The sequence below is a fragment of the Phyllostomus hastatus genome, unplaced genomic scaffold, assembly GCF_019186645.2.
Source record: "Phyllostomus hastatus isolate PE091 unplaced genomic scaffold, TTU_PhHast_1.1 phas_scaffold_755, whole genome shotgun sequence".
Taxonomy (NCBI): domain Eukaryota; kingdom Metazoa; phylum Chordata; class Mammalia; order Chiroptera; family Phyllostomidae; genus Phyllostomus; species Phyllostomus hastatus.
Window position 1 is genome coordinate 10,364,146 of NW_025334039.1, and position 21,235 is coordinate 10,385,380.

The 21,235-nt window shown below is 40.3% G+C and overlaps 1 protein-coding gene across 1 annotated transcript in view; it reads right to left on the reverse strand.

Moving 5' to 3' along the window:
* CFAP54 (cilia and flagella associated protein 54) overlaps window positions 1–21,235 on the reverse strand; it is a 250,390-nt gene that overhangs the window by 24,440 nt on the left and 204,715 nt on the right. Inside the window, exons 64-66 of the mRNA XM_045826558.1 lie at window positions 18,011–18,187; window positions 9,189–9,295; window positions 6,730–6,871 (exon numbers count right to left, since the gene is read on the reverse strand). Of these exons, the coding sequence (XP_045682514.1) occupies window positions 6,730–6,871; window positions 9,189–9,295; window positions 18,011–18,187 (426 nt within the window). The remainder of the gene's footprint in view (window positions 1–6,729; window positions 6,872–9,188; window positions 9,296–18,010; window positions 18,188–21,235) is intronic.

Sequence of the window (21,235 nt, forward strand, 5' to 3'; positions counted from 1 at the left end):
TCCCTGAAGGAAGCAACAATTTGCTTTTATGGTAGTATTTATATACATATACATACACATATACATAATACATACGCACACATATATATGTAATGGTATTCAGAAACATTAAAGTGATAAAAGTACATTAATTCTTACATTATAACTGACCACTGCTGGTTAAAACCTGAAAATAAAAAAGCAAAAAATGGAACTCACAGCTCCATACTATGTTATGTCCAAGTTTTAATAAATGCATAAACATACAAAAGATCAAATTTTAGAGTTCCAAAGTTATACCTAATTTAATTGTTTTTTTAAGGATTTTATTTATTCATTTTAGAGAAGGAAGGGAGGGAGGGAGAGAGAGAGAGAGAGAGAGAGAGAGAGAGAGAGAAACATCAATGTGCGGTTGCTGGGGGTTATGGCCTGCAACCCAGGAATGTACCCTGGCTGGGAATCAAACCTGGGACACTTTGGTTCCCAGCCCGCGCTCAATCCACTGAGCTACGCCAGCCAGGGCTAATTTAATTTAGTTTTTGAAAAGATTTTATTTATTTTTAGAGAGGGGAAGGAAGGGAGAAAGAGAGGGAGAAAAACATCAATGTGTGGTTGCCTCTCATGTGCTCCCCATCAGGGGCACCTGGACCACAACCCAGGCATGTGCCCCGACTGGGAATCTAACCAGTGACTTTTTGGTTTCCAGACTGGTACTCAACCCACTGAGCCACACCAGCCAGGGCAATTTAATTTAATTTAACAAATACATTTAAGGCATTAGATTAGGTGCTGTGGAATTCAAAGAATACAGGCCCTATCCTCACAAAGTTTATAGTAACTGAAAAAAATCAATACTTACACAACTAAATGAAATACCAAGCAGAATGTGGTGAGAACATGCATCATTACGACACGTTATAGGAGCCTGAAGGTGGGAGAGCGTAAGTACAAGCACGATGCCCAGGGAAGACTTCCTGGAGAACGGGTCACGTGAACAGAGAGTGACCGAGTAGTAGGATTTCACTTGGCGGAGAATAAAGACAAGGGAATTTTGCATGGGGGAAGCCCAGTAAGCAGCAACATAGTGGGCATTCAGGGCGCGTAGGGATCTGATGTGGTTTTTGCTGGGGGCTGGTACAGGGGGCATGGCATGAGAGTGGTGAGAAGTAAGGCTGGAGAGCACACTTACACCAGGACAGGTAAAACCAAGGAATGTGAATTTTGGTGGATAGGAAATTGAGGGAATTCAGGTGATTTCAAAAGATAATTCTGGCTACAGTTTAAAGGTGAACTGGACTGTTCTAATTGGGAAGTGAGACTTAAGTGTGAACTTGAAAGGTGAACTGAAATGTCCTCAGACACACACAAAATGATGCACTGGACTGGAAGAGACAAGAGAAGCATAAATCAAACTACTTGTGCAGGAAGTGATCACAGCTAACGCAGGGCGGCTTCAATGGGACCGAGAAGGATGGAGGGCAGGCGGGATCCCCAGCACTGCCCAGGGAACACCTGGCTCCTCTGGTGAGCTTTCCAGGCTCCTGGTTTGTTTTGCTAGACAGAGGAGAACACAGTCCACTCCTATACTCCTCCCACTGTCTACCTTTCTATATTTCTAATTGAGTTCTTAGGACTGGTTACTTTTCTCTCTATATGAAATGTTTCTATAACATCCATGATGGGTTAGTGTCATGACTTCATCGAGACCTATCAAGTGAAACGGTATCAGTCAGGATTTCACATTAACAGGTGAGCGGCAATGTTGCCTGATAAATGCCTTTCGCTGCCCGTTGCAACATTGATCAAACAGAAATTTCACCTCAGCAACATGCTGTTGCTTTGGCATTATCTGAGGTAAATCACAAAAACGTGTGAGAAATGGGCTGACTCCATGTTGGGCTGGGAGAGACCTCACGGGCCCTGGCGACCACAGAAACGAAGACGGGAGGCACCAGCTCATCCGCCCGTCTGAAAGGTGCAGGGGGAGGGCCGTGCTTGGCGAGGAGCCTGGGAAGACACAGAGTGGCCCTGGCTCAGTCCTGCCATTTCTCCGTTACCAAGGAGCATCTTGATTCTATGATGGATGGACTTAATCAATCAACAGGCAATCAAGGCACCAATGATTTACCTACCAGGCAAGATATTGGAGATAAAATGATAAATAAGACCACTGAGCATGGTAATACAAACTCAAGAGAAAGGAAGAGACACATAGACAGATAATTGCTGCAATAATATGGTAGGGGCACAAGGTATGTTGGGGTACAAAAAAATGACCTTTCAGTGTATAGAAGTTATAAAGTGTTATCTGAGCTATTTAAGCAAATACAAAGTAAGCTCAATTCTCTCTCTCTCTTCCCCCCTCCCACATCAATATGAATAAGATCTAAAAAATAATAAATTAAAATAGTTGGCATCAACAGCCCCACCACTGAGAGGGAAAGATTCCACAACCTAATCCTTTTGAATGGTGCAGCATCCAGCAATGGGGGAAACAGGAAAACTAGAAGTCAGAGACACTAAGCTGAACTACATAATAAAGAGCTGAACCAGAGCAGGAAGGGAGAGGAAACAAAACTCCACACAGACCGAGTGGGAGGGAAAGCTTGAGGAGTCTGAGCCAAATGAGACAGATGTTGAAGACCCTGTGGATATCAGAGAGCTATTAAGAGCAAGATAGTTGAGTAAAATAAGACTTTAAAGAAATTTTGCTGGGTGTACCAAAAGGATGCCCTCTTGAATGTTCTTCCAAGAGACTCTATAAAGATTTAGATTGTCTTCAATGGTTTTGAACATCAGACTGATGTTTCCTTAAGTGCCTCACTTTGCTTGCTAAAAGAGGGCCACCAGGCAGCTGGCTCATTATGAATGACATCTGGGTACGTAGCCGAACTCACACAAAAATTAAGCTCCTCCATGACAGAGACCTAATTGTACTGATTCCTGTATTTCTTATATTCCCCAAGCCTGGGAGATTTTTCCAAATAATTGCTTCTCAAAAATAACTCGTTAATTGATGCTCATGTCCAATTTTATTTTATTCTATGTTTTGATAGTACTTTGATATTTGGGATAATTTGACAACATACTCATTTTAATTGCCTTATACACTCCGGGCATTCCATACGTTTGCTGAGCTAACCTTGGATGACTTTGGTAAACATATTTTAAGCCTTTTGTATCAGTATGCTATCATTCCAGAAAGATGTTTTCGTCTTAAAATCAGGATGGTTTGCATCTTTCATGTGCTGTGAAGTGCCTGATGTACTCTGAAGATACCCCAAGGCTGTGAATGACAGGTTAAAGCAACTCGGCCATTCTGAGCTGGTGGTGTTCATTTTTGAAGAAGGACATACAAGGTTTTCAAGCCAGCAATGATTCAAACACCTGTTCTGTAGCCCTCCCAGTGCATCTTAAATTACTGTTTTATGAAGTTCTTGGCTTATTCCAGACCACAGGGATTTGGGGGGAAAAGAAAAAAAGGGAAAGAAATGGGAAAGAGAACAAGATTTACTACTCCCCACATCAACCAAAAGCACATTTTCTGGACCCTTATGTTTAATAACCCACCAAAAATCTATACTGTGATAGATATTAATATATTAGATTATAGAGATTATGAAATCCTGTCCAATTCTCCACCAGAATCGATCTCTTCAAGCGTCCTAGTTAACTTCTAATTAGCTCCCCGTGAAGGTTGTCATGACAACGAACTGGCAGATTCACTCAATGGGATATTATTTGCTATAATCCAAAATCTAGTTGCTTTTTTTTTTCTTTTAAGTGCTTGTTAGTATATTGGAAAAAATGGAAACTTTGTATGTTCCTTCCATTTCTCAACTTTCAAACGTTATGAACTAATTAGTTTGCCAATTCACCCAAATACTAGCTCTTCTTCCATTTGATGACATTCTGTCTTATAAAAAACTAACAGAACTAAAACACATCTAATAATGCCCTACTTAAAGTGGAAGAAGCACTTTCTAAGTTGGATAATAGGTTAAACTAAAAAATACAGAGGACAATGTCAGGACAGAAGAAAGTTTTTCCACTCAAGAACTGACCTGCTCAGAGATGCCATGTAGTCAGGGCGTGAACGCAAGCCTCCACGTTGGTTAAGGCAGACCCAGCATCTGGATTCCTCCCTCTGCCCCTGCTCCCGCCCCCACTCATCCCTAACTTTTTTGTATGCGTAGTCCACCTCTTGGCTCAGACACTGGGCTCACTGTGATCAATCTGGTATCTCCATCTGACCCCCGGGGAAATTCTGATGACTCTCATTCCAACAAAAGGGGCTCATCTCTTTTTTTTGAGTGAAACGATCATTCTTTTTATCCTCACTGGAGGATATTTTTTCATGACTTTTAGAGAGAGAGAAATGGAGGGAGGGAGGGAGGAAAGGAAAGAGAAGGAAACATCGATGTGAGAGAGAAACATGGCTGGTTGCCTTCTCATATGCGCCCCAACTAGGGATCGAACACACAACCTGGGTACGTGCCCTGACTGGGAATCAAAAGCACGAACTTTCATCTGTGGGATGACACTCCAGCCACCTGAGCCACACTAGCCTGGGCAAAAGGACCATTTCTAGAAATGAGAGTAAAATTAGTCCCAGGAAAGGTCCTTAGTCCCATAAAGCTGAGTGGCAGCACACAACCTAGAATCCTTACTCTTCCAGACACTTATTCTCCTGTCTTAGGCAATCGAAGCTGAAAAGACAAATGCAAAGGAAAATAATCATCTTCCATATATAACCTATGTAGTAATGAAAGGAGTCAAGGATGGTTTCAGCAAAGAATCATTTAGCACATGGCTCAAAGACAGCAATCTGATAAGTTTGGCCTGTGACTGAAAAATTGTGATGGTAAGTGATCTACAAAAGAAGTGCAGAAATGAAATGAGAGCTCAGTTCTTCCGGAAAATAGACACGAAAGGGCAACCATGCAATTTAGGAAAAGGATTATATACAGTATACATGAAGCTTCATGAGTTTGAGATAGCTGATCTACTGGAAAATTTATTATTAGTGCTCAGTATGTCATTAATATCATTAAATGCCTGGTAATTCATGTTATAACATTTGAGGACATGGGAAAAGACATGTAACTAAAATTCTAAGACATCAGTTCTGTGATAAATGCACGCACAGAGCCCAGGAGATGTAAAGACTGGAAAGCTGCATTTTGCAAAGGCTAACTGTTCGTGCTGATGAATCCTCTTGCCACTGGGCTTGTTGCTTCCACAATAATGAAAAATGCACTCACTCTACTGGTAAATTCACACTGAAAACATGCCAACAAGGATATCCTGAAAATCAGGAGATTTGCCATCTTTTACATTTTCACATAGTGAGTGCCTAGATGAGGTAAACAAGAAAAAAAATGAGCCATACCATTGATATTCTTTAGGAATGTTGTTGTTGGTAATCAACTGAATATAGCATAGCAGAAAGCGACTTAAGAAACAAGATACAACAGACTGAAAAGAAAGGGAAGATCCGAAGAGATTTCAGAGAAGAAAATCAGGGATGGGACTCTGGTGGCTGGAATTCATTCAGTACGAGTTGGGCAGAAGACTGCTTCTTTTCATGGCAAATGTTGTATAGCCATTTGATTTTTTAAAAAAATGACCACAGTAACTACCGAATACGCATATATATCTCAAGAAACTGGGTTAACGTACAAACGGAAAGTCACAGAGCAAGTACTTAGGAAAAAACACGTATTCCATAGACGGGAAGGAATTTCCACCCCACTCCTGAAGGAAGGACACTTCCAGCTGTCTCTGGACCCCTCACTAATTCACTGCCAGGAGTGTGGAGTGACTTATCTGATGGGTGAGTTTGGGAAAAGCAACAGAGCATGCTAGGCCCCGCCCCGCCTGGGTAATCGTTGTTTTTATTTTGGGAGGCACCCTGCCTGCAGGACAGTAAGCCTGGCTGGGGGCACAAGGGCTGGGGGTGCATCTATGGTCACAGGTGTGCCAGATGACTGTGTGACTGGGTGGCTAAGTCCAGCTAATTCAGCGGCAAAGTATTAATAAGCTCATTTGGCCACAGACCTAAAGCCATGATTTGCTAATCAGCTTTGTTAGTAAAGATGCTGACACTTTGATCTCCACATACCCATTTCCTGTGCCCCACTTCTCAGTGGGCTGAGAGCTCAGGAGGAATAGGAAGGAAACAACCCTCTCTTCCAACACCCTAACATCAGTCATCATAAAATAACCACTCCCTAGGGTGAATGAACTCTGTGACCACATTAATAACACACTGTAAGAACAGTTGTCTTTTTTGTGAGGAAAAACATGCATAGGAAAGTCTGAAAGATATATGCTTACCTGTATTTTCTGGGTTTTATTTACACATTACTTGGGTAATAAAAATGTTCAAATAATAAATGCAGAGTGAAAAGTTAAAAGTAATGTTATAAAGTTACAGAGCATTGTTTCTTCAGGTTCACAGTTATGTCTGAATGATTTCTCTAGACTGGCTTTGTTTTCATGCACCGTAAGATTCTTAAAATTGGTGTGCTTAGAAGAACTTTGAAGGAAACACTACTTATGTATCACAAAGAAAGGGTCACACCTGGAACTCTACACAGAGAAAACAGGGTACAGAAGAACCACGAAGTTCAAGTAGAGCTACATAGTTCTGCTTTGAGGAAGTAAAAAAAGAATTTAAGAACAATGTATCTATAATGACGTCCACCCTGCAGCAGCAATGTAACTTTCCATCATTTCATAACTTACTTGCAGTTCACTATCAATTGGTTTCCCTGGCGTTTCTTGGATTTCAGATATGTTTTCATCTGGAGTACCTTCAGGAGCTGCTGGCAATGATATTTCGGCTGTTTGCTTGAGATTAGACAGTTTCTCATGAATTGAAATAATGCTAAAAATAACAAATATATATATTATTTGAAAAGGTAAGAAGGGCATTAATTTATTCCAAGAATCAATAATATGTGTAAAATAAGTCCTTGTTTATTTAACATTTAGCTTCTGCTATTCCTAAACATAATTCATTCAATTATTCCTTCATTCAAGAAACATGAGGAAAGGGGCATGATTCTAACTTGCATAATGTGTATGAGCTAGTTATGCACTCAGGTAAATCTATCATTACGATTTGGCAACGGCACAAAGAAAACTGTACCTGACCAAAATATCGCTGAAGATGAAAACAAAGAATATAAATATCTATATGGCCCAACGAACTCCAGGCAGTGACGAAAGACATACTCCTGCGTAAGTCGTGATGCCGTGCTAACTGTCTCTGGCTGAGCTGATGGTAAGAATTATGACAAGTTTGCAATGGCTCTAAAAAATACAATCAGTGAGCCTGCAACACTGAGGTGTATTGTTTGGGGAGTGGAGAGTCGGGAGAAAAATCAAGACAGAAGGAAAAGCAAAAGCCAAGGAGGAGGGCAGAGGACCTGGTGTCAACTGTGCTGCAGGCGGAAAGCTTCCGGAGCCGCCGGCCAGTGGCCAGTGGGTGGCTGCTCTGAAGGCAGAGTGGAGCCAGCAGATGGAAAAACCCTGGAAGAGCTGAAGGAGGAAGAGCAGCATGGCCGACTACAATACAGGCGTAGGGTCCGTGCACCTGCCTAACTGTGTGCGATGCAAGTGTCCGTGTCCAGGGAAGGAGGCAATACTTTATGAAAAAGAACTAAATGACCCAACAGGGCAAATTGGAGTCAGGAAAATTTTTATTCGGGAATTTCAGTTCTCCACAGTGTCCTCCCATTTTGCCTTCCAAAGGATGATCAACAAGAGCAGTTCTCCACGAAACCATCTTGTCTTGACCCTCCTAAGAGCACAGGGATGCCTCGCTGGGTGGGAGAAAGGGTCCATTTCCATGGTGCCACCAAGGGACGGAGCAGATGAAAGGCTGTCAGCCACCCTCCTCTGTGATGGCCTCAGGGACGGGGCACTGGCCTGAGTAATCCTACCATTGACCATGAACACACCATAGTGAAGAACATTTCGGAATAAAAAAGAATCCCGTCAGTCTGATATACCGTCTATTCTGCAGAAAGTATAACCATTTTCATCATGTGGTTCTGGAAAAACATCTCGCCATGTTTCTGAATGTAAAAGGCAAGTGTATAATTTCCTAGTTTTGCTGCTTAGCTCTGTTGGTATATGACCTGTTTCTAGATTTTCTGTTATTTCACTAAAAAAAAAATGAAAGAAAGAAAAAAAGTTGCCCAATCATTGAAAGTAGCTCTTAAAACATCTCTTGTTTTATTCTCTTTTGTTCCAAGGCCAAAAAGAGTCTCTCGAAACAAAAATCACGGAGCGTGAACAATGCTCTCCGGAGAAGCCCCAAGTCTCTGCTCCCCGAGCACCCACCGGGCACATCGCAGGACGATGGCTGACACTGGCAGACATGGGATTTGGTAATGAGACTGGACCTGTCAAAGTACGTGCATCCTTTGCTACATCTTAACAGTAACCTTAACGTAAGCAGAACAGGTATTATTTCCATCTTACAAGCGATGGTATGGAGGCTGGGGTCATAAGGGCAATGAACAGTGGAATCAAAACTAATTTAACTAAGCAGTGAAAAAAGGGAAAACAAACAAGGAGCTTAGTGACGTGAAACAGGAAAAAGGAGAAACCATGCGTGAGCACAAGTGAGGGGTGTGGCCTGTTTGATGGGGGTGGGGAAAGCAACCTAGCTGAAGCCCGGACCTTTGACCAGGGAACAGTCTCAAGCAGGTTAGGTAAAGAGGAAAGGATAAGACAAGCGATACGGTGGAGTCTGGCCTTAACTTTGCAAGCCGACTCAAAGCCATGTTAAGTTACTTTCTAAATTCACCCCAAATGTAGTACAGGCAACATCCTGTCCTCTCTATAAACTGCATCAGGTGTCAGGAACTGTTCCTCCAACGACCTTAGACACTATTATCATTATTCTGGTTTCCCTGGAGAGGAGACAGAGGCACGGACAGGTTAAGGAACCTGCTCAAGGCTGCAAAGGTGGTTCAAAGGGGCGCAGCTGGCACCTGAACTGAAGCAGGCTGATCCAGCGTGTGCGCTGTCAACCACCACATTATCATACTCCCCCGAAAGGAGGATGTTTTTCTAAAAACGTCTTCTAAAAATTCTCCTGGGGTTCACCTTGTATGTTACTGAAAACGGCCTGTTCTCAAGACAGCATCAACCGTGAAAGCTAGAGCTGCGGGTGCCCCAGCTGCACTTGCCTGTCCAGGGGCAGCCAGCAAGAGCTGACACAGCCACTGCTGAAGTTGGGGGAGCTCACGTCTGAAATCTTTACGGACTTCAAGTTATACGCATACAGCAATAAAACCTGTGAGAAGAAGATTAAAAGGCATATAAAATGTGACATCAAAACTACACTTGGCTTCAAGAAATGCATATCACTTCTCAAAATAACATCATTGAACTTGAAAAAGTTTTTCTTTAAAAGAGAAAAGTGAGGGCTTTTTGTTCAACTCCCTCAAAAAAGAAATGAACAGGAATTGTGCAAGGGTTCTAAGATGAAAAGAAATGCTCTTTGGTACCAACATTATATTATTTCTGAAGAGTGACACTTCTTACTGCCAGTCAGTTTAAATCTCAGCCTTTGAAAGCCCTCCACAACAAGTTCCAAATACACACCTGGTGAACATCTAACTTCGTGTCTTGTTCCCTCCCAAATCGCCCTTTTCCCACAGTAGCCATAGCTGCTTCTCTGTATTCATTTATGCTGCTCCCTCCCCTGTCTTCCATTCATTCAACACACAGTCCCCACCTCACCTCCGAGATGAAACTTCTGACAGCTCAGGCTCTAACGGGTTCCTTGTTGTTTGAATTCTGACAATTCTTAGAATTGGGCCTACATGATACAGCATCTATTTACATCATGGAGTCATAGGACTTGAGGGTCACAGACCCTTGGAGGTGATCTGCTCTATGTCCCTCATTGTAGATACGACAAAGCTGAGGCCCAGAGCTGCCAGAGAGCTGCACTACTTCAGCGCATGCTTTTATCTCTGCTTCCTCACAAATCAAGTGAATATAAGAGTAAAGGGTTTTTTTTAAAAGGCATAAATCCACAAAGACAGGACAAGAGGCGAGGCAGACGACACGTTAACACTCTGAATGGCGGGAAGCACTTGGAAGAGTGCAGCTGACTCAGCAGAGAGGAAAGGCCGTGTCCTGACTGTGGAAGGGTGGCCAACCACTGGCCTCAGGGGCTGGAGGCATCAGGGGTCTTAGACAACCCCCTTCACATCTTTTCCCTGAGTGTATATCACCGGGAGACTCCCACTTCCCTTATCTCCTCTCTGCTGGCTGAACTTTTCCATTTTGCTCTCTGCGGAGGTTAAATCAGAAGAGATCTACGGTCAGGAACATTAGGTACAGGGTGAGGTGCCGAAATGGAACCGCTGGAATTAATTAAGTGAAAGTCTATTCTGAGTAAGAGATATCTCCTGACCTGGCTCCAGTCCCCTCTCTGCACCCTCCCCCGCCCACTCCAGAATGTAGGAAACCAGACAGGACTCTAAAAGTGTTCTCCTACAGGAAACTGACCAAAGAGAAAAGATCTACAGATACCCATGTTTCAGCATCCTCCAATGAAACTGCTAGCTCCTGCAACTCCCCTACAACGAGGCCTATAAATCGGTAAGCCTGACCCAATATGCTTCCTAGTGTCTCCAAAATGAATGGAGAGCCAGCAGTCACTAGACATGAGATGAAAGGCAGCAACCAGAACTAGCATAAGAAAGGAACTTGGAGAATCAGTGACAAGACAGAGAGCAAAGAAAACTTCAGTGAAACCAAAATTAATATCCTCAGAGAGAAGAAAGGCAATATTGCATCTGTGAAATGAGAACACAGTGCTATTAACCTAGAACAATCAAAACATGAGAAAGAGCTCTTAAAAATTAAAAAAATAGAATCATAACAATGAAATAATCAATAAAAGATTTGAAGAATAGAAAGTAAACCTAAATTTAAAAACATAAATGGGGGAGAATTGGAAAAGTAAACACTCAATATAATAATATCCAATATCTGAGTATTAGAAATTCCAGAAGGTCCAGAAATCATCATATAGAGAAAATTATCAACAACAACAAAAAATCTCCATTAACTGAAGAATATACGTTCAAGATTGAAAGGGGCACCCAAAACTAACACGAGGATGAAAGACCCACACCAAGGCACATCACGGAACTTCAGAACACGGGACAGAGGGAAATCCCCAGGGCTTCTGGAGGAGAAAAGTCAAAGAAGTAGGAATCGGAAGGGGGTCAGAGCTCTCAAAAGCAATGCAGACTGCCAGAGGCAATGCAGCCATGCTGCCCGCCTTTTGGGGGGAAGTAATTTTCAACCTATCATTTTATGCCTAAAAAAACAACAAATTGAGCATTAAAATTCTAACCTTTAATCAGACATTTCAGGTCTTTTTACCTTCTGTGGCAATCTCTGTAGCTGGCAATCCCTGTCAGCATCTCAAGGGACTGCAGTCATGATACTGGCCACTGGCCATGCCTGGACGAGATGCACTAAGAATTAACCTAGTCCTGCCCAGGGGCCCAACCACACCGTGGGTCAGCCTGTGCCATCCTGCTGGTGTTTTCTGCTTAGTTAGTAAGCAACTGAGTTATACACGTATTATAAGGAAATCAGTAGTAAGAGTTAGAAGGCTTAGGTTCCCATTTTTATTTTTGCCACTGGCGAGCTGTGGCATGCACTGCTCAAGCCCATATGGGACTTTGCTTCATGATCTGTAAAATGAGAGCATCGAACTCAGTTCATGTTCTCTTGTTTTTTTCCGATCTGAAATTTGACTTGGGTGGTCCTATGAGAAGTCTCCAGAAAATACTGAAATTGTTCAAAAGATGTTTAGTTTGTAACAAAGTTCTAGTGAAGAGCTTGTAATGTGGTTCTACTATATTCTCCTAAAGATAACTTTGTCAAATGGGATAAAGTAATGTCTCCCTGACTCTTGAGAAGTTAAACTTTTCCAAGTTATAAACTTAACTCTGAAGTATCATGGCATGGAAGACTTAGTCCTCTGAGTCATCTAAAAATTTTATATTCAAATCCCTGGTCCTGGCATTTCTGCTCTGCTGCCACCAGCATCCTTAGTTCCTGCTAGTATTTCTGCTTCAGAGTAGCAGATAAACTAGAGTGGGCTGAGAGGATGAATTAAGCCATGTTAACTTATAGGGTTATCCAATGACCCTCTAAGGCCCTGGAAACTCCAAAGCCTTAAGTCAGATGCTAATTTTCATTACCATCCTTTCCAGAGTCGAGAAGGGCCTGCAGCCAGGGCCATCCTCTGAAGACTCAACACGGCACCATGCTTAGGACGCAGACTTGGAGTCAGATTGCTCTGGTCCTGACTTCATGCCAACCAGCATCCCTCCAGCCAGTGTCTCAGTTTCCATGTCTACAAAATGGGGCTAGCAATGGTACCTACCCCATGGAGTCATTGTGAAGCAGGTACAAGTCAAGTGCCTGGAACATAATAAGCTCTACATAAGTGCTCACTGGTGCTATCGCCCTGTGGGTTTCATGAGCTTCAGCAACTCATTCAACACAAAACTGTAAGGCCAATTAAAATGAGTAGATGCATGCTTGAATATACCAGGATGGATTTAAGTCATCAAACCAATTGCAGTGTTAGCTTCTAAAAAAGACAGCATCTTAGGACTGAGAAGATCTAGCCAGTGTTTCCTGATTTTTTGACTGAGACTAACAGCAGCGGCTTTTATCAAGTCTGTATCAGGTCACGTCTTTTTTCATGACCTGATACAGACACAGGAATTGTCACAGGGGAAACACATCCGCGGACTAAGAGAGGAAAAACAGTGTGTTCTGTGTCTTCACTTGTGGCTTAAGAAAATCGCCCCAGCAACCTGTTTAAATCAGAGTTTGTTACGTGGTGCTCTGCTTCTCTGACACCAGCTCACGCTTCCATGTTGTCAGACACAACTGTTGACGGGTGAAACCTTGCTGCTCTAATTATCAGTCACAGATGAAGTCTTGGCATTCACTTCTCGGATCATCCTGCCCCAGATGGATACGGATGTGGTATTTCTATGACCCTGTGAAATGAACTTTATATTTGATGCTTCTTTCCTTGTTTGTTTTTTTAAGGAGCTGCTTAGGTAAACATTCTGTTTCCAGGTGATCTTTCTCTCTCCATTCCCTCTCTGGATAGATACATTCTTTTATCGGGTTGTTGGTTCTCTTGCCAGCCGGTAAATAGATTCTGACCTACGCTGAAGAGTGACCTAAGAAAGTTTCTTTTTTAACATATCTATCATGAAACAAAAGTTTTGGGAAACATTTTCACTTATTATATGTGATGCATCCTGATATTTTTTTCTTGAATTTGATTCCTTAAAAAAAAAAAAACTGCTACTCATCCCTCAGTATGTTGGCTCCATGAGCCAAGAGTACTCTTGGAACCACAATTTGAAAAGTACTGCCCTAAATTCTTCAAAACAAACTACAGATTATTTCAAAATACATGGAATATGTGGCAAGGATTTAACTTGGAATGGTGGGAAGGAAAGTCCTTTCAAAATGTGAGAAATAGCTTTAAATGTTTCTGGGAGTGATATCTTAAAGTTTCTCTTTTTTTTATCATCGATGGGGTTTTATTATAATTAACATGATAATTACAAAATAATCCTTTATGATTTAGGAAACTGTCTACAATGCAATTTTAATTGAGAAAAGGATATAAAATTGGCATTAAAATTCATACTAAAAAGACCATTCATTAATCTAACAAGGGTAATGGATTTCCGTGTAACTGACCCAGAGTGGGCAGGGCGGCCGGCCTGAGGAGGCAGAGTGCGGGGCCAGGTGGGCGAAGGTGCCGGAGAGCAGGGAGCAAGCCCCGGAGGTTTCACTACCTGACCCCAGTCACAGGAGTCAAGGACCCCAGGAGCTGCCCCAGGCACAGCTAGAGGGGACAGCGCTCAAGGGCTGGGAAAGGCAGGCAGAGACCCAGGCGGGACCCAAAAAGCAAATAAAAGTGCAAAACAGGGCAAAACTATACAGCTAGCATTTCACGGGGAAAAGCCTGAGGCTCTTCTTAGAGAGCACGGAAACAAAAGAATTCTATAGTAGAAGGTTCCTCTGGAAAAGATGGTAGTGACCAACTGTTCCATTTTTAAAAGCTTGCCTCCTCTTGAAGAGGCTCCAAGGATCTGAATCACTGTTCTGTCTCCAAGAGTTCAGGACTGATATTAAACTGCCCCCAAATACTTGCCTCCTTCTCCTCCTGCCCCTCAGTTAGCTCTGTTGCAAATGTGTACCCATGGACATGGGCATGGATATAGATTATGATATATGGTTAAAGATAATATATATTAAAATAAGGAGTTATGTATGTGATGCAAATTAGTAAGCAGCATTTAGTAGCAAACTAAGGGTTTTTAAAAATCCAATTTGCTATAAATTTTAATTTTGCTGGTTAGGCACAGTATACTCCGTTTTCTGCACAATGTAAGCAGCGAAAGAATCTATTACTATAAGGAGATATTGGTGCCACTCTTTACAAAGTGCTTTTAAATAATGTTTACCAAGTATATCACATAAATATTTGAAATTATTAAACTTTAAAACAGCATAATAATTTTAAAATAATTTGAGATAATAAATAACTACTATTTATTGAAGTTAGGTGTTTGTTTACACAACTATCTCTGATTACAGATAAAGGTAACCATGCTACAGAAAAAGTTAACTAATACACTGAAGTTCACAAAATCAGAAAGTGGCAGAGCTGGGATTCAAACCCAGGCAGTTGGGCTCCACACTCAGTGTTCTACATCATTACACTAATGTGAGCAGAAGAAACAAAAAGAAAGCCATTTCCAGTAAAACGGTGAAAAGACAAAGAGAAACTCTCGACAGCAGCCAGTGGAGGAAGTCAGAAAACTTTTTTTTAAAATTTTACTTATTTATTTTTAGAGAAGGAAGGGAGGCAGATAGCCATTTCTGACAAAGGGCTAGAAGTCAGAAAACTTTTAAAGCAACAACTGAACCCTGGCTGGCGTAGCTCAGTGGATTGAGCGCGGGCTGCGAACCAAAGTGTAGCAGGTTCGATTCCCAGTCAGGGTACATGCCTGGGTTGCAGGCCATGACCCCCAGCAACCACACACTGATGTTTCTCTCTCTCTCGCTCCCTCCCTTCCCTCTCTAAAAAATAAATAAATAAAATCTTTAAAAAAATAAATAAATAAAGCAACAACCATTTGACCCTCCACAACAATGTAAATGAGTAGATGAGATGTTCAGTGTACTGAAATAAAATAACGTCCTGCCTTGAATTCTCTACTCTGTAAAGCTAATTTCATAAGCAAATGTAAAACAATAACATTTAGCAGGCAAACAAAAATTGAGTGATTGCCTCCAGAAGAGCACTACCAAAGGAAATTCCACAGTATGTAGTATATAAAGTGACTAGACAGAATGTCTAAAATGCAAGAAAAAGTTAAAAGCAAATAATGAATATGTAGCAAAGTCTGTAGGAAAGCAGCTCATATAAAACAACTTTAAAATAATATTAATCTGCATTAAAAATGCAATGTACAGTAATGTCCTATAAGTCATTAGAGGAGTAAATATATTTATTAGCTTTAGACTACGATAAGCATGTAGCTGTCCTGAGGACAGCCACTAAAAGCACCAAAAAAGAGTAAATAATTTCAAAACTTGTACAGAAACAAAATAACAATAAAAATAATCAATCCAAAGGAAAGGAAACAAGAAAAGAAAAACAGAAAAGCTGAGACAAGTAAAAACTCAAAATAACATAGTAGATTTAAAACCAAAAACATTAGTTTTTACAGTAAATGTATTAAATTTTCAGTCAAAATACAATATTATCAGACTATCTTTAAACATATTCAATGGATATCTTTTATTAACAAACACGATTAAAACACAAGTACACAAAAGGGTTGACAGTAAAAGGCTGGAAAAAATACACTGAAAATAACTTCACAAAAAGCTATTTTCCTCTAGTAACATCAAGCAAAAGAGACTTTATGAGGAAAAAGCATTATTACAAAAAGGCCACGAATCACTTCATGATGGTAAACTCTCAGCTCACCAAGTAGACTACAGCCATCAATGAAATTGCACCTAAGAATACAGCTTCGAATTATGTAAAGTAAAATTTGACAGAACTACAAGCAAAAAGTAGATAATGATAATTCCTGTGAGAGATTTAAAAATACTTCCTTAAGTATTTGATTTAAAAATTAAAAGGGCCCTGGGTGGCATAGCTCAGTGGATTGAGTGTGGGCTGCAAACCAAAGTGTTGCAGGTTCGATTCTCAGTCAGGGCACATGCCTGGGTTGCAGGCCATGACCCCCAGCAACCGCACATTGATATTTCTCTCTCTCTCTCTCTCTTTCTCCCTCCCTTCCCTCTCTAAAAATAAATACAATCTAAAAAAAATTTAAAAAAAATTAAAAGGCAACAAAAATAGAAAAATCAGCAGGAATACAGAATGCCTGAACAAGACAAATCGAATGGACCTATAAGACAAATATGACCAGCTGCCTCAATCACTGAGGAGTGAAGGTTCTTTTTAAGAGAAATAGAATATTTACATTCCTGGAGGAAAGAGCAAGTTTCAACAAATATTAATCATAGAGAGCATTTTTTATTACCGCAAAGCAATGTAATCTAGGAATAAACACAAACAATAACTAGAAAAACATATAGTTTAAGAAACACATGTTGAAACAGTTCATGAGTCAAAAAAGAAATCATAATAGAAATTTGAAAACTATTTTTAACTGAATGATGATGACGATACCATAAAAAAAAACAACAGGTGGTTTGATAAAGCTAAAGCAATGTTTAGAGAGAAATTTACAGCCTTAAAATGTTTACATTAGGAAGGAAAGAACTGAATATTGAGCTGACCAGCTATCTAAAGAAGTCAGTAGTTAGGAAAAAAAGTGTAAGAAGGATATGTTGATTAATGAACTAAAACTAACTAATAAGAAATTTCTGGTGACAATGATCAAGAAAAAGTACATAAATAACCAATCTAAGGAATGAAAAGGGGCACTTCATTACAAATACATCAGATTAGAAATGAGAAAAAAATTAAACAAAATGGCAAAATTACTAAAAAAAGCAACTTAAACAAAACTGACTCAGGAAGAAATAGAAAACCCCAATGTTCTATAAACAGGGGTGATACCAAAATATTTACAACTTGGTTGGAGGTAGTTATGAAGCTTTAGAACACATATTGGCCCAATAGAATTGCCACCAACTCTGAACGAGTACAATAGTAAAGGCTAGTGCTTAACAACTACCCCTCACTGTTGAAAATTGTATCACTAGTCTTACATTTTCTCTCGCCCACACAAAAACGAGGAACAGATGGCGTTACTGACAAGTTCTTACCAAATATTTGAGGGAAAAGATTACTACAAACTTCACCAGAGAAGAGAACAGCATGATTATATTTATCAACTTATTTTATGAGTCTAGCAAAAGCTTGCAACAAAAAAACTATCTGATGAGGATAGTATGAAAACAAAATACAGCCCAATATTAGTCTTGAAAACAGTGGTGAAAATCTAATATAAAACAGAGCAAACTGGATCCAGTAAAATCAGCACATCACGACCAATCTGAGTTTGTCTCAGGAACACAGGGTTGATTTAACATTTAAAAGATGAATTAACATATTAAAAGAGAGAAGTCATAAAATCATCTTAATAGATACAGTAAAATATTCATAAGTGGCAGCAGGTTGAAAGCTTCCTTAAATGTGATTAAAAAATAACTACGAGAGAAAAAAACCCTCAAAGATCATATATAATGGTGACAACATGAAAAGTCAGCTTGAAGACTTTCCTAGGATCTCTTTCTTTTTGGATTCATTCTACTAGACAACATAGATTCTATATCACTATTTTTTTGTCTATATAAGAAAATGCTCTCTACTTTCAAAGTTGTAATGGCCTAGTTCAATGTTATCTCTAAATGTAACATTTAGCTTTGCAATTACATTTCGTACCATAGGCTCGAGTTCCTTTGGAGGTCTTTCCAGGGGAGGAATGTACCACAGAAAGCAAAGTTCTTTGTTTAAAACCAGTGTGGTCACATCCGATGTCAGCAGGTCCCCAGAAGGTGTGCCGCTGGGGGCAAGGAGCTTTAAAGGTAAAATGGAGTGCACGGAGATGTCAAGAGGCATCTAGGGAACAAAGCAAAACGTCAGCTTAATTGCTGGTAATGAATTAACTGAATATTTAAAACATTCATTCGATATACATTCAATATGGGCTACAACAGGTAACTCTGGAAATCGTTTCCGCTTGTTTTACAGATATAGATCTTAAACCTGAACCCGAGTGCCACAGAGAAGATTCTCTTACGGAGAGATATGCTTCCAAACCCAGAGGACTCAACAAAAGGCTTCTGCTTTGGAGGGGCTCCCAGATTAAAGATCCAAAGGGAGGACGTGGCCATGCTATCTATCATTTCGGCCTCATGGGTTCTAAGAACATCTTTTTTCTGGTTTATTTACCAGTGAGTCTACTGACGGTGTGGTTATAATTTATTATCTATTTTCCAACAATATTTTTTGCAATGCCATATACAAAATAAGATAATAGTTTTTGCTCTAAAAGATTAAAATCTGTTATTCTCATTCCCTTTTTAAACAAATGTGACTGATTTGTAAATTCAGTCTTGTTAAATCTGGGCTCAGCTTCTTTGACGGAACTTTGTCCCTAAATCAAATGTTTTCAAGAATCATAAATGTGCAAACTGGTAATTTCACAAATTATTCACTTAGATTTTTTTAAATTTACTTAGTTTTTGAAGTTGATTGATATCAATAAAATAAGTGTAGACAGAGAGATAATAGAGATAATAATATACCACATCTAAAAAGGACCTTCTTCAATGGCGTGTGCACTATTTTCAAAGTTAACTTTTTATTATTCCCAAGATTATAGCATAATGGCTGGGAAGCAGTTCTTTTACTAAACTCTTGACATCTAAGATCCCTCAAAGCTTGGTGGCCACACGGAGCATGTCAGTGGCCAGGAGGAAATGTCTGGTGTTTCTATAAGGCTTTGTACTTCCCATTACTTCTGAGCCTATTCAAGATATAATATAAGGCTCTCAATGCAAGGCTTCAAAATAAAATAAAAAGAGAAATAAAGACATTGACCTTTCAAGTTGTCTACTGATAAAAGAAAAAAGATGTCTTGATTGAAAGGTTATAATAAAGGTGAAAACTTTTCAAGAATGTCCAGAGACTATCATAAAAGGATACGTATGATAAGCCAGAACCCTCACTTACTAGCACTGTGATACTAAGAGCATGACCAAAATACACAATAAGGAAAGTTATCAGGGTTAAACAATCATTTTAAAGTGCTTAATTAATTCTATGTCAGGCAGTTTGCCAAAAACTCAGGTAAACAATTGATTCGCAAAAGTAATTTCTCATATATTTTCTCCTACCTGAGTGCCTTTCATGGGTCTGACAATTATTTTAGGAAAGAATTTACATTTTATAATTGGCTAAGTGGAGAAAAATAACAAACAAATATCTTTCTCTCCAATACACACAGTGGCTTATAGCATGATGGCCTGGTGACAGTGACAGAAGTCAGTATCAAAACACGCATTTAATTGTCCCTTGTCTTTTTAAAAACAATATCTAGTTGCTAAGGGGATTAATTACATATGCTAATTGAACAAATATACCATGCACTGAGCACTTTGATTTGTTTGATTTATTCTTTCAAAGGAATGAAACGACAGGCCTGCCAGGAAAACTCTTACTCGCCACAGTAAACAACAAATCCCTTTCACTAGTCAAACACTTGGCCTCCCAGACACAGTCCAAACACGGACAACTCAGCATTGCTCACGACTGCAAGCATATGCTCCTAGCGGGGAACTGTTAATGTCATTTGCTCGGGCACCTTTGTCCATCACGAAGCCTCAGCAACATGCCGACTCGCAACGCTGATGAGCACGGCACGCAGCCACGATCGTTCTGGAAAGGCATCTACTTCTCTGCGGGGGCAAAGCAGGTTTAAGTATTAAATTATGGAAGGAGTTTGATTGAAATAGCCTCCCGAGTGATTAGAGGCTCAAAAACGTTATTATAAAAATCAGCCAGGCTTGGAATTTATTTTAAAAAAATCCAAAGTCTTTATGCTTGTTAGCTGTCTACCCCAGCGAGACGAACACATGATTAGGTGGCTTGCACCTGTCAGGCAAGCAACAGTGATCTCGAGATGATTATCCTGGGAGAGTGTTACACTAATTATATCAAAGAAACAGCAAGCAAGGTGAAACAATTCCTTGATAACACTGCTCTCACTAGAAAAGTCACATATATTTACAATATATTCAAGGTCGTATTCAAGGAGCATTATCCTTAGGAACTGGGTAATGATTGGCTGCCCTTAATACTAAACACTCAAGCTGAGCAACTTTCAGAACAGTAAGTAAGAAATCACACATTCTAGTTTCCAAACTCTTACAAAGCTGTCACACAAATACACCCATTTAAACTATAGTTCTGAACCTTCCCATTCTCTGCCCCCTATGCCAAAACACCCGAGGCATCTGGGACCCAAAGCAGTGATCCTCAAAGGCAGTCAGTTCCCAGGGGGCTTAACTCAGATTTCGGTGTTAGATGGAAAAAGACTTCATCCCACTTCCTACTGTTTCCTTCCCTGGGGAAGGCCAGATATTACTGTTATATTTCTGGCCTTTCTCACTCTTCTCCCTGTGAGAGAGTTACTTGGTTGGTGCATTTGGGGAAAAGAATTTTGGATACGTATAGTTCTGCTTTTATGTCTTAGGAGTGAGCTATTTGTAGGGTGTGAACATTCTGTGTTCCTTCGTGTAACCTAGTTCAGAGGGGACTGTGGCCCCACGGATTTTAAGGGGCCCTGTAATGACCAAAACAAAACAAAAATCCCACGGCTGGATTGGTAGATCCGTCCACTTTGCTATTCACTACTCAGAAGACCATTTACCAGTAAATACAAACCGCGTCATAAAATACCAACTTTATGATTCATAAAGGTGAGCATTTTTTAATCCCTGTATATCTTAGCCTCTTATTTCTCAAATAATTTAGAATCTGGGCAAGAAACGATGATGCTGCCAACAGCCCGGTACCTAGGACATGGTCTGAAAGATCCTCCCACGTGGATCCCAAAACACTGCCCCAAGAGCAACTACGCAACCACAGGTGACAAGCACTTCT